We start from the raw sequence: 13,175 nt of genomic DNA, 5'->3' as shown, positions 1-13,175 counted from the left end.
TTACCTTTTTATATTTTAACCTTTTCCTGGCGCACTATAACCTTGCTCTTTTTGCACCACAAAAATGAAATGAAATCAAATTAAATAGAGAAAATTTCATTTTGACCGTTTATCATGGTGCCGACTAAGAGAGCGCAGCTACAAGTAAATCTACCAACAAAAGGAAAGCGATCGATTTGGATAAAAAAATTAAAATAATAAAATAAGGATGTAGTCAAAGAAAATGGTCGAACATTAAGAAGTATCACGCTAAATTCAGATTTGTCAATAATAATATACAGTAGTTGCAATACATTACTAGTCATTCCCGAGTTACGTAAAACTCGACGAGGTAAGAAGTCCTGGAAAGTATCTCTTACGTATGTTGGAGACATGTATTTTGGATTAACCAGGAAATCGATTATCCGGGATTTGTTTTTTACCATCTATCCTGGAAAATCGAGAGTCTACTGTATTTTATGCTTAGATTTTACAACAAGCTGACTATGCACCATTAGAAATCAAATCAAATTGATAAATATAGAAATTATAAATTTTGATTTTTTTAAATTTGTTAATATAAAATGTATATTTTATAGGACCAATAAATTGCAGCGATATGTTAACAGGGATTTAACAGTCCGTCTTCCTGATGGTAAGAAAGTTACAAGCATAAGATGGTTGGCTGTATGGGATTTACGTGAACATGTAAGTAGAAACAAAATAAATAAAAAAGAAGTTCAGATTTATTAAACATAAAGATTTCTGAAGGATTTATTATGATTTATTTGAGTTCCCAAGATATATATTTTTTATAATGTTTTTGCTTTCTTTCTGGGCCCCTTGATATGGACACCTAGTCATGTTAAGCTGGACTATTGATGCTTCTGGTCCTTATGACTAGCATTATGTAGGGGTTACTCTCTTCCTACAATAAACTGAATTAGGGTACAAGCTAAGGATAGGATACAAAAAACCGCCAACCAACAACAGTAATATCGAAAAATACTTTATTCACTGTCCCATATGTTGAACAGTGGAACAAGCAGTTTAACTGATTCTTTAAAAATACCCAATTTAAGATTGTGGGCAGACCGATACGGAAATTACATTCTATACTAAACAATCGCTCAGTCCTTTCCTCTTTTGCGACACAAATAAATGACTGGATATACATTTCTTGCAGTGATTGAGATTCGTCTTACCAAGGATCTACACGATTCCTGCTGAATATTCGAGTAAAACAGCATGTGTCCTCAGCGTGCTTCTCATTCAGCAACATCAGAATAAGCCTTCCATTCCATTAATGAAAACCATACATTTTTATTTAACGAGACCAAAATGCTTAGTGTCCAATTATGCAAGACTATTAATTACAGAAATCATCAGAATTAAATTACATGAGAATTCTATGATCGTTCGCGTCCATATCTAATCTCCAATTCATGGTCTTCTGCGCACCTGTGCGAAGACAAATAATCATGCTCTTTCCAGCTCATCAGCGAGGACAAACAATCTATTTAAAATTCAAGCTCACATACTCTGTAATTTCCATTTCTGTGATCATGATATAGAGTTGAAAAGCATTGTCTACTTCAGGAAGGAAAATTGTTTTTCAAAATTTACATTAAACTTTTTGTATTTAATTTTTTGAATTGTTTTCAATTGATTTTTCAGTATAATCATTTTGTTTTAATTTTTTATTCGTTTTAATTTCTGGAGAGTATCATACGGAATCATATGTATCATATTGACATAAATTTCTCTTATTCTTCTACAAGATCAGTATGTATGATATTTCTTACAGGTAGGGATAATTTCGTAACTAGAACTAGAAAATTAATATTTAACTAGTTAAAGGAGGTGATATACGTTAATCATCTTGAGAAAAATAAAGATGTTTGAGACATTTATTTCCGTTTCACAACATCATCACCCAGATGACAAGCCCTAAGGTAGTCTGGGAAAAAATCCGGAAAATACACAGCATACTCCTCATCAGTCCTAGAATATAATAGATGTACTATTGCAGACTCTACTGCAATAGCCAATGCTCTTCGGGAAACTTTTTCTAACATCTCTGCAATGTCGTCTTACTCCCCAAAGTTTCTGGTCTTAAAGCACAACAGTGAAAAACAGGAGCTTAAGTTCACATCAAAGGGTTCCCGCCCATATAATGGGCCATTTACTATCCACGAGTTGAAAACAGTACTTGCCCGCACAAAGACAACATCCATTATGAAATGATCAAACAGCTTTCACCAGAATCCATGGACCTCCTGCTCCTCCTGTACAACAGAATCTTTCTTGAAGAGCATATTCCAGATATCTGGCGCAAGGCAACTATTCTTGCTTTTGCCAAGCCAGGAAAGGATCCTAAATCTCCGAAAAACTATCGTCCTATTGCTCTGACTAGCTGCCTGGGCAAAATATTGGTGAGAATGGTCAATGCTCATCTCTTATGGTATTTAGAATCGAATGACCTTCTCTCCCACTTTCAGTGCGGCTTCCGAAGAAACAGGTCCACACCGGACCACTTCATTAGACTGGACCATCCATCCGAGATGCTTTCCTAAAAAGAGAACACTTGGTGTCCATCTTCTTTGACGTGGAAAAAGCGTACGACAGCTCGGAGATTTGGTATTTTAAAAGACCATTACAACCTTGGTAGAGTGCTCTCAGGATTGGCTTAGTGGTCTTTAAGACATCCCAAGTGCAAAGTATGTATATAGATCCAATGAACCTCCACTATATGCAGTGTTTTCATGGCTGAACTATACGCAATCAAAATGGCATTAAATCTCGTTAACAATGTTCCAAACACCCAGGTAATAATATACACAGACTCCTTAAGTGCTGTGAATGCTCTACAGAATAAATCAGAACATTTGCATCCACTTCTGTCCCAAATCAGGTCACAGTTATGCCATCTCAATAAAAATAAGCGGACTGTCATGTTTTGTTGGATACTCAGCCACGTTGGAATTCCAGGAAATGAGCGTGCAGACTAAGCAGCAGAACACCCCACGTTCTTCGATTCTATCCCAGTTCCTTTTTCTGATTATAAACCAGTCATATGTCCGATATGTACTGAGATGTGGTCTGAAATGTGGCATAATCAAACAGGTAACAAACTTCTTGAAATAAAACAGAATCCACAGCTATGGAGATCCAGTTCCCTATCAAACAGGCAGGAAGAGGTCATGCTGACAAGAGCAAGAATTGGCCATACACATCTTACACATCTATTTTTACTGCTAGGAGATGATCCTCCAATTTGCCCACATTGTAGTTCCATACTTACTGTGAAACATATTATCATTGAGTGTGCACATTATCATTCAGCTAGAATTGCATGTTTCAGATCTTTAATTAGCTCACAAAAACCTCTGCAACTAAGCCATATACTTGGAGATGGTGCCACTTTATCAGAACTGCTCACTTATCTAAAATTGATCAAAGCATACAATCACTTCTAGAATAGTCTCCTTTCCTATATTGACCAACACTCCAAAGTAATAGGCGCAATATGGTCATAGCAGCCCTTGCGCCAGTAACTCCCACTCCAACAACAATAACAACCTTGGTCTAAGAGGTCATCACACGGCTGTCAAATGAATATCGATGCGGAAGGATGGGAATCTCGTCCCTACCTGAGTTCTCATCGTAACGTTCAACACCCAACGGCCTCCAAGTTCCATAAAAGCAGGCTGTTTAAACTGCCCAGTGAGGATTTATATCCCGAACCCACTGAGGTGTTTTAAATGCCAAAAGTATGGCCACTCTCAAACAGCTTGTTGTGGCACCCCTGCCTGTGCTCGTTGTGGTGTAAAGACCACGAGAGCAAGGAATGTTTAGCTTCTAAGCCAAGTTGTACTAACTGGCAAGGAGAACACCCTGCATACTCTTGAGCATGAGAGTGGTGGAAAGATGAGATGAAAATTAAAAAATTAAAAACAGAGATAAACATCTCTTATCAGGAGGCCAGAAAATGCATCCAACCTATAAATAGCGCCAAGCGCTCATACGCCCAGAAAGCTTCTGGAAAAAGTACCATTCGTACTCAGACTGATATGAGTATTCCACCAAGGGAGTCATTTACCCCCATTGCTCGCTATTTATTAAGTTCCCAAAAGCCCACCCAAAAATCACAGTCAGCCGCCACTGCTATATCCGTACCTCCTAGACCCCTCGACATGGGCACCTGTACGTGGTGAGGGGACCTCCCAGTGACGCTGCTGGACTTCCAGACTAGCATCACTGGGATCCAACGCCCACAGCCCTGGTTCCAGGCTTACATCAGTGGAATCCGGCGTGTTTGCCGTGCGCTGCGACCCGTGAAAATTCGGAAAGAGGGATCCTGGTGGTTGAGGGGCCCAGCTTCAATACACCACTTTGGCCCCTGCTTCGACAAGACGGGAGGTCCTGGAAGCCCGGCTAGGATCAATCGGCTAGTAGGCTCGCCTGCGAGGGTCAACCGTGTCAATGCCATGCCCTACCCTCACGGTCCGAGGGACAGGATTCAGGCTGGCGGCGGTGTGGGTATGGTGTCTGGGTAGCCCTGGCGTCCCACTCCCCAGCGCATTTATTGCATGCCGGGTAGTGGGCATCCCTTTGGGCTCCGTGGTGGGTGGGGGAGCCCGGGCACTGAACCAAATAAAATTTCTATGAATCCTGATAAACCTATTTCTTCAGGGGCCCCAACCCGGTCCCTATCCGAAACCAATGATAAAGAAACAGATAGCATTATTGCTAAAAAGAGGCAGCGAACCGAACTACCATCAGGGCCTGTCCCAAGGTTCTTAATTATTCATTCTACCAATGAAACACCGATTGGTAAAATGTCGCCCTTTTTTATTCAAAAAGGGTTAGAAAGGTTAGCAGGTTCACCCAAATCAGTTAGGCTTCGTTCTGGAGACCTTTTAATTGAAACTAAAAATGACAGGCAATCTGAACATCTACTCTGAGTAACATCAATCGCAGGAATACCCATAACAGTGACACCACACAGAACACTCAATTCATCGAGAGGTGTCATTTCGGAGTGGGACCTTCTCAACGTAACCGAGGAGGAAATCTGCTCCGAATTAAAACCACAGGGAGGTATTGCCGTCAAGAGAATTACTGCGCGAAGGGATGGAAAATTTGTTAAAACCAGGAGCGTTATCCTGACTTTTAACTCTCCTAAACCTCCTGACGAGATTAAAGCTGGATCAATTGTTCAGTGTGTCCATACGTTCCGAATCCTTTACGGTGTTTTAAATGCCAGAAGTATGGATACTCTCAAATGTTCTGCCGTGGAGCCCTTGCATGCCCTCGATGCGGTGCAAAGCACCACGAAACAACACCATGTTCAGCCGCAAAACCCACCTGTATTAACTGTGAAGGCGAACACCCGGCCTACTCACGAGCATGCCAGAGGTGGAAAGAAGAAAAAGAAATTCAACGGCTGAAGGCAGAGCTAAATATATCATACCAGGAGGCAAGGAAATCGGTCAAACCCCTGAATATCAACAAACCTACCTACGCCCAGAAGGTAGCAGGGAGATGTTCCGTCGGAACTCAGACTTACATGACCATTCCTCCAAAGGAGTCTTTCACTCCCATCGCGCGTTATCTCTTAAGTTCTCAAAAACCTGCACAGAAAAACCAATCAGCTGCCACTCCTATATCAGTACCTCCTAATGCTCCACAAGTAACAAAGGTAATTATGAAAGAAAAGAATAAGAAAGGGGAAGTCTCCCCTACTACCCAAGAAAAGATGGATGTCGAGCAGAAGGAGCTACCCCAAGATTCAGTCTTGGAACTCTTTGCAGAGGAAGAAATGGACACGGGACAGCGTCCATTCTTCCCCAAAAAAGATAAACCCAAGACTGATAAAAGTAAGCCCTCAGCACCTCAGAAGCCGCCTGATGGACCCACCAAGCCAAAATAATGGCTAAATTCCTACAGTGGAATTGTCGTGGATTCCAGCGAAATACTGATGACATCAAGGCCCTTCTGCAAAAGCACGAGCCAGTTTGCTTTTGCTTGCATGAGACTTACCTAAAGGCAAATGATGATCCCACAATGCATAACACCACAATTTTTCGTAAGGATAGAATTGCGGATGGTCTTGCCCATGGAGGTCACGGGTGCCAAGCGAATTCGAGGTCAAGCGATTTTTCTGCGATATATAGAGTGCTCATCAAAAGTGATTTCTAATTTCGTACGTTTCTATTAGCAGCTTTATTTCTATATCGTTCTACACTTAAAAGCCACTAGTTAGAACAGAGAAAGGAAACTCAACTTTCTTTATTTATCCATATATTTCTATTTCCACTAACCAACTAACACTTTAACCGCTTGGCCTCCTAGCAGCACTGCTCCTGCCTCCCCGTGGTGGGGCCGGAAATCTTGGCAAGTAAGTCCACTTGCCAAGGGCTAAAAGGAGCAAACATGGCAAACTCAGACCATCAGGATGTTGAGAACGAAAATCCAAAGAGACAAAAGACTGATCGGATGGAGCAACCTTGCCCATCGTTCTTAATCATCCACTCTCTTACTAGTCAGTCCATTAATAAATTGTCTCCATTTGTTATACAAAAACATCTGGAGGGTATTGCAGGATCACCCAAGACGGTGAAGAGACTGCAATCAGGAGACTTACTAGTAGAATCCACCAACCACAGACATTCCAAGAAGCTGTTACAGCTTACAAGCTTTGCTGGCATTCCAGCTAAAATATCTCCCCACACAACCCTAAATTCATCTAAGGGTGTGATCTCCAGTTGGGATTTATTGAACGTCACCGAGGAAGAAATAACCCAAGAGCTGCAGGGACAACACGTAATTGAAGCAAGACAAATAATGGTTAAAAAAGAAAATGAACTTACACCTACAAGAAATATTATTCTCACCTTCAATACACCCAACTTACCCTCCTCTGTAAAAGCAGGTTATTTACTTTGCCGCATCCGCCCTTACATTCCAAACCCTTTACGATGTTACAAATGCCAGAAGTATGGCCACTCACAAGCTGTATGCAGAGGAGTTCCTGTCTGCCCAAATTGTGGATCTGCAGAACACATACAAAGTAACTGTGCAGCTACAAAAATGACCTGCCCAAATTGCAAAGGTGACCATCCTGCATATTCCAAGACATGTGAAAAGTGGAAAACCAAGAAAAAAATAGTAAAATACAAAGTTGAGAACAAAGTCAGTTATCCAGAAGCAAGAAAATTAGTTGCTCCTACTATAACCAAAAATATGACCTATGCCAATGCTGTAAAAAAATATCGGACAGTCTCCACTCAAACTGATGTAACAGTTCCCACTAACAAATCAATTTCTGATTGGGCTAGAAAAGTTCTTTCTAAGCAAAAATCCAAGTATTCTGACCAGGCAAACAATACTCCTCTGACAATACCAGGGGCATCTACTCCAGTCATAGATACTATAACCCATAGTTCAAACGCAAATGTAGTAAAAAATTTTGAAGACACAACCATGGACACAGATGGCACGTCCATAGAGGAAGATCCCCTTCTAGAAATCCATGCAGAAGAAGAAATGGACACAGGTCGGCCAGTTGTCTCCAAAAAAGATAAATCTAAATTAGAACGTCATAAGCCAGTAACCTTCAAAAAAGAGTCGGATACATCCCCATCAATTAAACACAAATAATGCCTTGTATTTTACAATGGAATTCCCCTCGACGTGGGCACCCCTACGTGGTGAGGGGACCTCCCAGTGACGCTGCTGGACTCCCAGACTAGCATCACTGGGATCCAACGCCCACAGCCCAGGTTCCAGGCTTACATCAATGGAATCCGGCGTGTTTGCCGTGCGCTGCGACCCGTGGAAATTCGGAAAGGGGGATCCTGGTGGTTGAGAGGCCCAGCTTCAATACACCACTTTGGCCCCTGCTTCGACAAGACGGGAGGTCCCGGAAGGCCCGGCTAGGATCAATCGGGTAGTAGGCTCGCCTGCGTGGGTCAACCGTGTCAATGCCATGCCCCTACCCTCATGGTCCGAGGGACAGGATTCAGGCTGGCGGTGGTGCGGGTATGGTGTCTGGGTAGTCCTGGCATCCCACTCCCGAGCGCCTTTATTGCTGCCGGGTAGTGGGCATCCCTTTGGGCTCCGTGGTGGGTGGGGAGCCCAGGCACTGAACCATTTCAGAACTTCACGAATCCTGATAAATATATTTCTTCAGGGGCCCCAACCCGGTCCCTATCTGAAAACAGAGACGGAGAGACAGATAGCATTATTGCTACAAAGAGGCAGCGAACCGAGCTACCATCAGGGCCTGTCCCAAGGTTCTTAATTATGCATTCCACGAATGAAACACCGATTGGTAAAATGTCACCCTTTTTTATACAAAAAGGGTTGGATGGGTTAGCAGGTTCACCCAAGTCAGTTAAGAGGCTCCGTTCTGGGGACCTCTTGATTGAAACAAAAAAAGACAGGCAGTCTGAACATCTAATCCGAGTAACATCAATCGGAGGAGTACCCATAACAGTGATACCACACAGAACACTCAATTCATCGAGAGGTGTCATTTCGGAGTGGGACCTTCTCGACGTAACCGAGGAGGAAATCTGCTCCGAATTAAAACCACAGGGAGTCACTGCCGTCAAGAGAATTACTGCGCGCAGGGATAGAAAAATTGTTAAAACCAGGAGCGTTATCCTCACTTTTAACTCTCCTAAACCTCCTGATGAGATTAAAGCTGGATACATCAACTGTTTAGTGCGCCCATACGTTCCGAACCCTTTACGGTGTTTTAAATCCCAGAAGTATGGACATTCTCAAATGGCCTGCCGTGGAGTCCTTGCATGCGCTCGATGCGGTGCAAAGGACCATGAAACAACAGCATGTTCAGCCGCAAAACCCACCTGTATTAACTGTGAAGGCGAACACCCGGCCTACTCACGAGCATGCCAGAGGTGGAAAGAAGAAAAAGAAATTCAACGGCTGAAGGCAGAGCTAAATATATCATACCAGGAGGCAAGGAAATCGGTGAAACCCCTGAATATCAACAGACCTACCTACGCCCAGAAGGTAGCAGGGAGATGTTCCGTCGGAACTCAGACGGACATGACCATTCCTCCAAAGGAGTCTTTCACTCCCATCGCACGTTATCTCCTAAGTTCTCAAAAACCTGCACAGAAGGTCCAATCAGCTTCCACTCCTATATCGGTACCTCCTAATGCTCCAAAAGTAACAAAGGTAATTATGAAAGAAAAGAATAAGAAAGGGGAAGTCCCCCCCAGTACCCAAGAAAAGATGGATGTCGAGCAGAAGGAGGTACCCGAAGATTCAGTCTTGGAACTCTTTGCGGAGGAAGAAATGGACACGTGAGAGCGTCCATTCTTCCCCAAAAAGATAAACCCAAGACTGATAAAAATAAGCCCTCAGCACCTCGGAAGCAGCCTGATGGACCAACCAAGCCAAAATAATGGCTAAATTCCTACAATGGAATTGTCGTGCATTCCGGCGAAATATTGATGACATCAAGGCCCTCCTGCAAAAGCACGAGCCAGTTTGCTTTTGCTTGCAGGAGACATATCTAAAGGCAAAAGATGATCCCACCATGGACAACATAACAATTTTTCGAAAGGACAGAATTGCTGATGGCTCTGCTCATGGGGGAGTGGCTATCCTTGTGGGTAACCAGACCCCAGTGCAGCCCTTGCTAATTACAACTAGCATAGAAGCTGTTGCAATTCGCCTTACGGTTGGTCTGCTCTATCTATTTGCCACCTGGGACTGACATCTCCCAGGAAGACCTTGATGATCTTCTAACGCAGTTGCCTCCCCCTTTCTTACTTGTTGGGGATTTTAATGGACATAACACCCTGTGGGGTAGTGCTAACATCAATGGAAGGGGAAGAGTCATAGAGCATATGCTAAATGACAATGACCTTTCCCTTCTAAATACTGGAACAAATACCTTCTTCCACATGCCTACCCGTACCTTTTCTGCCATTGAACTCTCTATCTGCTCCCCTTCTCTACTCCCTTCACTCACTTGGGAAGTGGAGGAGAATCCATACGGAAGTTATCACTTCCCTGTGATAACCTCGTTACACAGTGGGAGACCATGTCTTCCCTTCAGGTTACCACGGTGGAAGATTGATCAGGCTGACTGGACTGCCTTCCAACATCAGGCAAATTTTGATCTTAGTACAGTCAGTCAAGAGCCTATCAATGATGCAGTTAAGTACATCACAGAAAATATTGTCCAAGCAGCTGCGAATGCTGTTCCCAAAACATCTGCCCGGTTTCCACCATTTCCCAAACCTTGGTGGAATTCACAATGCACAGCAGCAAAAAAGGCTCAAAACAAAGCGTGGGGGATATTCCGCCGATATCCTACCACGACCAACTTTATAGCCTTTAAACGTGCACGAGCGAAAGCACGATATATCCGCCGTCAGAGTCAAAAGGAATCGTGGATCTGTTTTACATCATCTATTAACCAGTCTACCAACTCCAAGGTAGTCTGGTATAAAATCCGGAAAATGAAGGGAAAATATACATCCCACCATTCTTCAATCCTAGATTATAATGGATGCGCTATTGCAGATCCAACTGTAATAGCCAATTCTCTTGGGGAAACATTCTCTAACATCTCTGCAACATTTTCATATTCCCCAGAGTTCCTGGTCCTGAAATATAAAATCGAAAAACAGGCACTTAACTTTAAATCTAAGAGCATTTATCCCTACAACGGGGATTTCACTATTCAGGTACTGAAAAGAGCCCTCGCTCTTTCCAAAGCAAGTGCCTTTGGACCAGATGGCATCCATTATGAAATGATTAAACTGCTTTCACCAAAATCTATGGATTGTCTGCTCCTTCTGTATAACAGAATCTTTACTGAAGGACAGTTTCCGGACTCCTGGCGAAAGGCAATCGTTCTTGCCTTTGCTAAGCCAGGAAAGGATCCAAAAGTCACCACCAATTATTGTCCTATTGCTCTGACTAGCTGTCTGTGCAAAATCCTGGAGAGAATGGTTAATTCTCGTTTAATATGGTATCTCGAATCAAATGACCTTCTCTCCAACATCCAGTGCGGCTTCCGAAGGAACCGGTCCACTTTGGACCATCTTATTAGATTGGAAGCATCCATCCGAGATGCTTTCCTAAAACGCGAACACTTGGTGTCGGTGTTCTTTTACATGGAGAAAGCGTATGACACAACTTGGAGATTTGGCATTTTAAAAGATTTACATAGCCTAGGTCTTAGAGGGCATCTCCCCCATTTTATTCAAACATTTTTAGCCAATTGATCGTTCCAAGTTCGTGTGGGATCCTCACTCTCTCGTTCCTTCACCCAAGAGGAGGGAGTACCACAAGGATCAGTATTAAGTGTCACGCTTTTTGCCATCAAAGTAAATTCCATCACAGAACAGCTTCCTCCAACTGTAAACAGTGCCCTTTATGTTGATGACTTTAGCATATTTTGTCAGTCATGCAACATGAGGGTTATTGAAAGACAACTGCAGAAAGCTATTGATCGCCTCAACTCCTGGGCTCTTGCTAATGGCTTCAGGTTCTCGCCAGATAAGACCGTTAGCGTACACTTTTGTCGTAAGCGTAATCTTCATCCTGAACCTGAATTAAAGCTTGGACAAAATGCAATTCCGGTAGAAGCGGACACAAAATTCTTGGGACTCGTATTCAATAAAAATCTGACCTTTCTGGAATATATCCGTCAACTCCGCACAAAGTGCACAAGAGGTCTGTGAATATTCTGCGCTCTCTTTCCTCAACATCTTGGGGTGCGGATCGATGCACCCTACTACGCATCTATTGTGCACTTGTACGATCCAGACTAGATTACGGGTCCCTGGTATACAATTCGGCCAGAGACAGTGTACTTCGATTGTTGGATCCTGTCCATCATCAGGCTCTCCGTATCGCTATTGGAGCATATTGAACATCTCCTGTCCAGAGCTTATACGTCGAAGCAAACGAACCACCGTTATCACTTCGACGTAAGCAGTTGTCTCTAAAGTACGCCTTAAAACTGAAATCCCTGCCAGACCATCCTACGTAACCATTCGTTTTTGAGCCACGATGGGAAAATCTGTACAACACCTGTAAGACTGCCAATCGTCCATTTGGTATTCGTCTCCAAGACCTACTCAAAGAACTTAATATCAAGGTAGACAAATTTGCCCAAACACTGAAGCAACCCCTTCCACCCTGGCATGCTCATGTTCCAACATGTGACTTGTCCCTTAGAAATTGGGGAAAGTCGGACACTCTATCGTCTGTCTACCTGCAGCTTTATTCAGCACACCGAGCTGAACATTCTGACTTCGCGCCAGTTTACGCAGACGGTTCGAAGTCGGAATCATATGTGGGATCTGCTGCTGTCTTTACAGACACCACTACATCGGAGCAGATTCCCTCTGAATGCAGCATATTTACTGCAGAGCTGCACGCTATAGAGCTAGCCTTGGATCACATTAGTAAATGCCAATACCAACGGTTCATTTTACATTCCGACTCTCTCAGCGTGTTACAGGCTTTAATAATATAAATGCCAAAAAGTATGGCCACTCTCAAACGACATGCAGAAGCAACCCAGTTTGTCCCAACTGTGGATCCTCTGATCACATTCAAAGTGATTGTTCTGTGAACGAAATGATCTGTCCCAACTGCAAAGGCAGCCATCTGGCCTACTCTAAGACATGTGAGAGATGGAAAACAGAGAAACAAATTGTGAAATTTAAAGTTGAAAATAAAGTTAGTTATCAGGAAGTAAAAAATTAATTGCACCCAGTATACATAACCGTACCTATGCCAGTATCGCAAAAAAATATCACACAATAGCCACACAAACTGATGTTACCATTCCACATAACATGTCAATCTCCGACTGGGCTCGAGCTGCCCTCTCTCAGCAAGAGTCCAATACCCAGAAGCACTCAGACCAAGCAAGTAATATGCCTCTTAAGATTCCAGTAAAATCTCCTCCTCCACCAGTGATTTCTACTACTTCAAATAATCCTAGTTCAACTTCAAAAAAGATTATTCAGGACACATCAATGCATTCAGAGTATTCATCCAAACAGGAAGATCCGATTCTGGAAATATTTGTAGAAGAAGAAGATATGGACACAGGTCGCCCTACATTTCCAAAAAAGAGACAAACCAAAGCCCGAACGCCATAAGACAGCCACGTCAGGTACACCTTT

At 43.0% G+C, this 13,175-nt stretch overlaps 1 protein-coding gene across 1 annotated transcript in view; it reads left to right on the top strand.

The window, feature by feature from the left end:
• The window catches only part of LOC150085794 (protein Skeletor, isoforms B/C-like), a 715,869-nt gene that overhangs the window by 117,246 nt on the left and 585,448 nt on the right, over window positions 1-13,175 (top strand). Inside the window, exon 4 of the mRNA XM_090374255.1 lies at window positions 579-687. Coding sequence (XP_090230381.1) covers window positions 579-687 — 109 coding nt within the window. The remainder of the gene's footprint in view (window positions 1-578; window positions 688-13,175) is intronic.

Source organism: Mastigoproctus giganteus, chromosome 5 (assembly GCF_048544385.1).
Source record: "Mastigoproctus giganteus isolate SK-2022 chromosome 5, ASM4854438v1, whole genome shotgun sequence".
In the NCBI taxonomy this organism is placed as follows: Eukaryota; Metazoa; Arthropoda; class Arachnida; order Uropygi; family Thelyphonidae; genus Mastigoproctus; species Mastigoproctus giganteus.
Note: the sequence above shows the minus strand (reverse complement) of the source record. Positions and strands in the feature narration are given on the sequence as shown.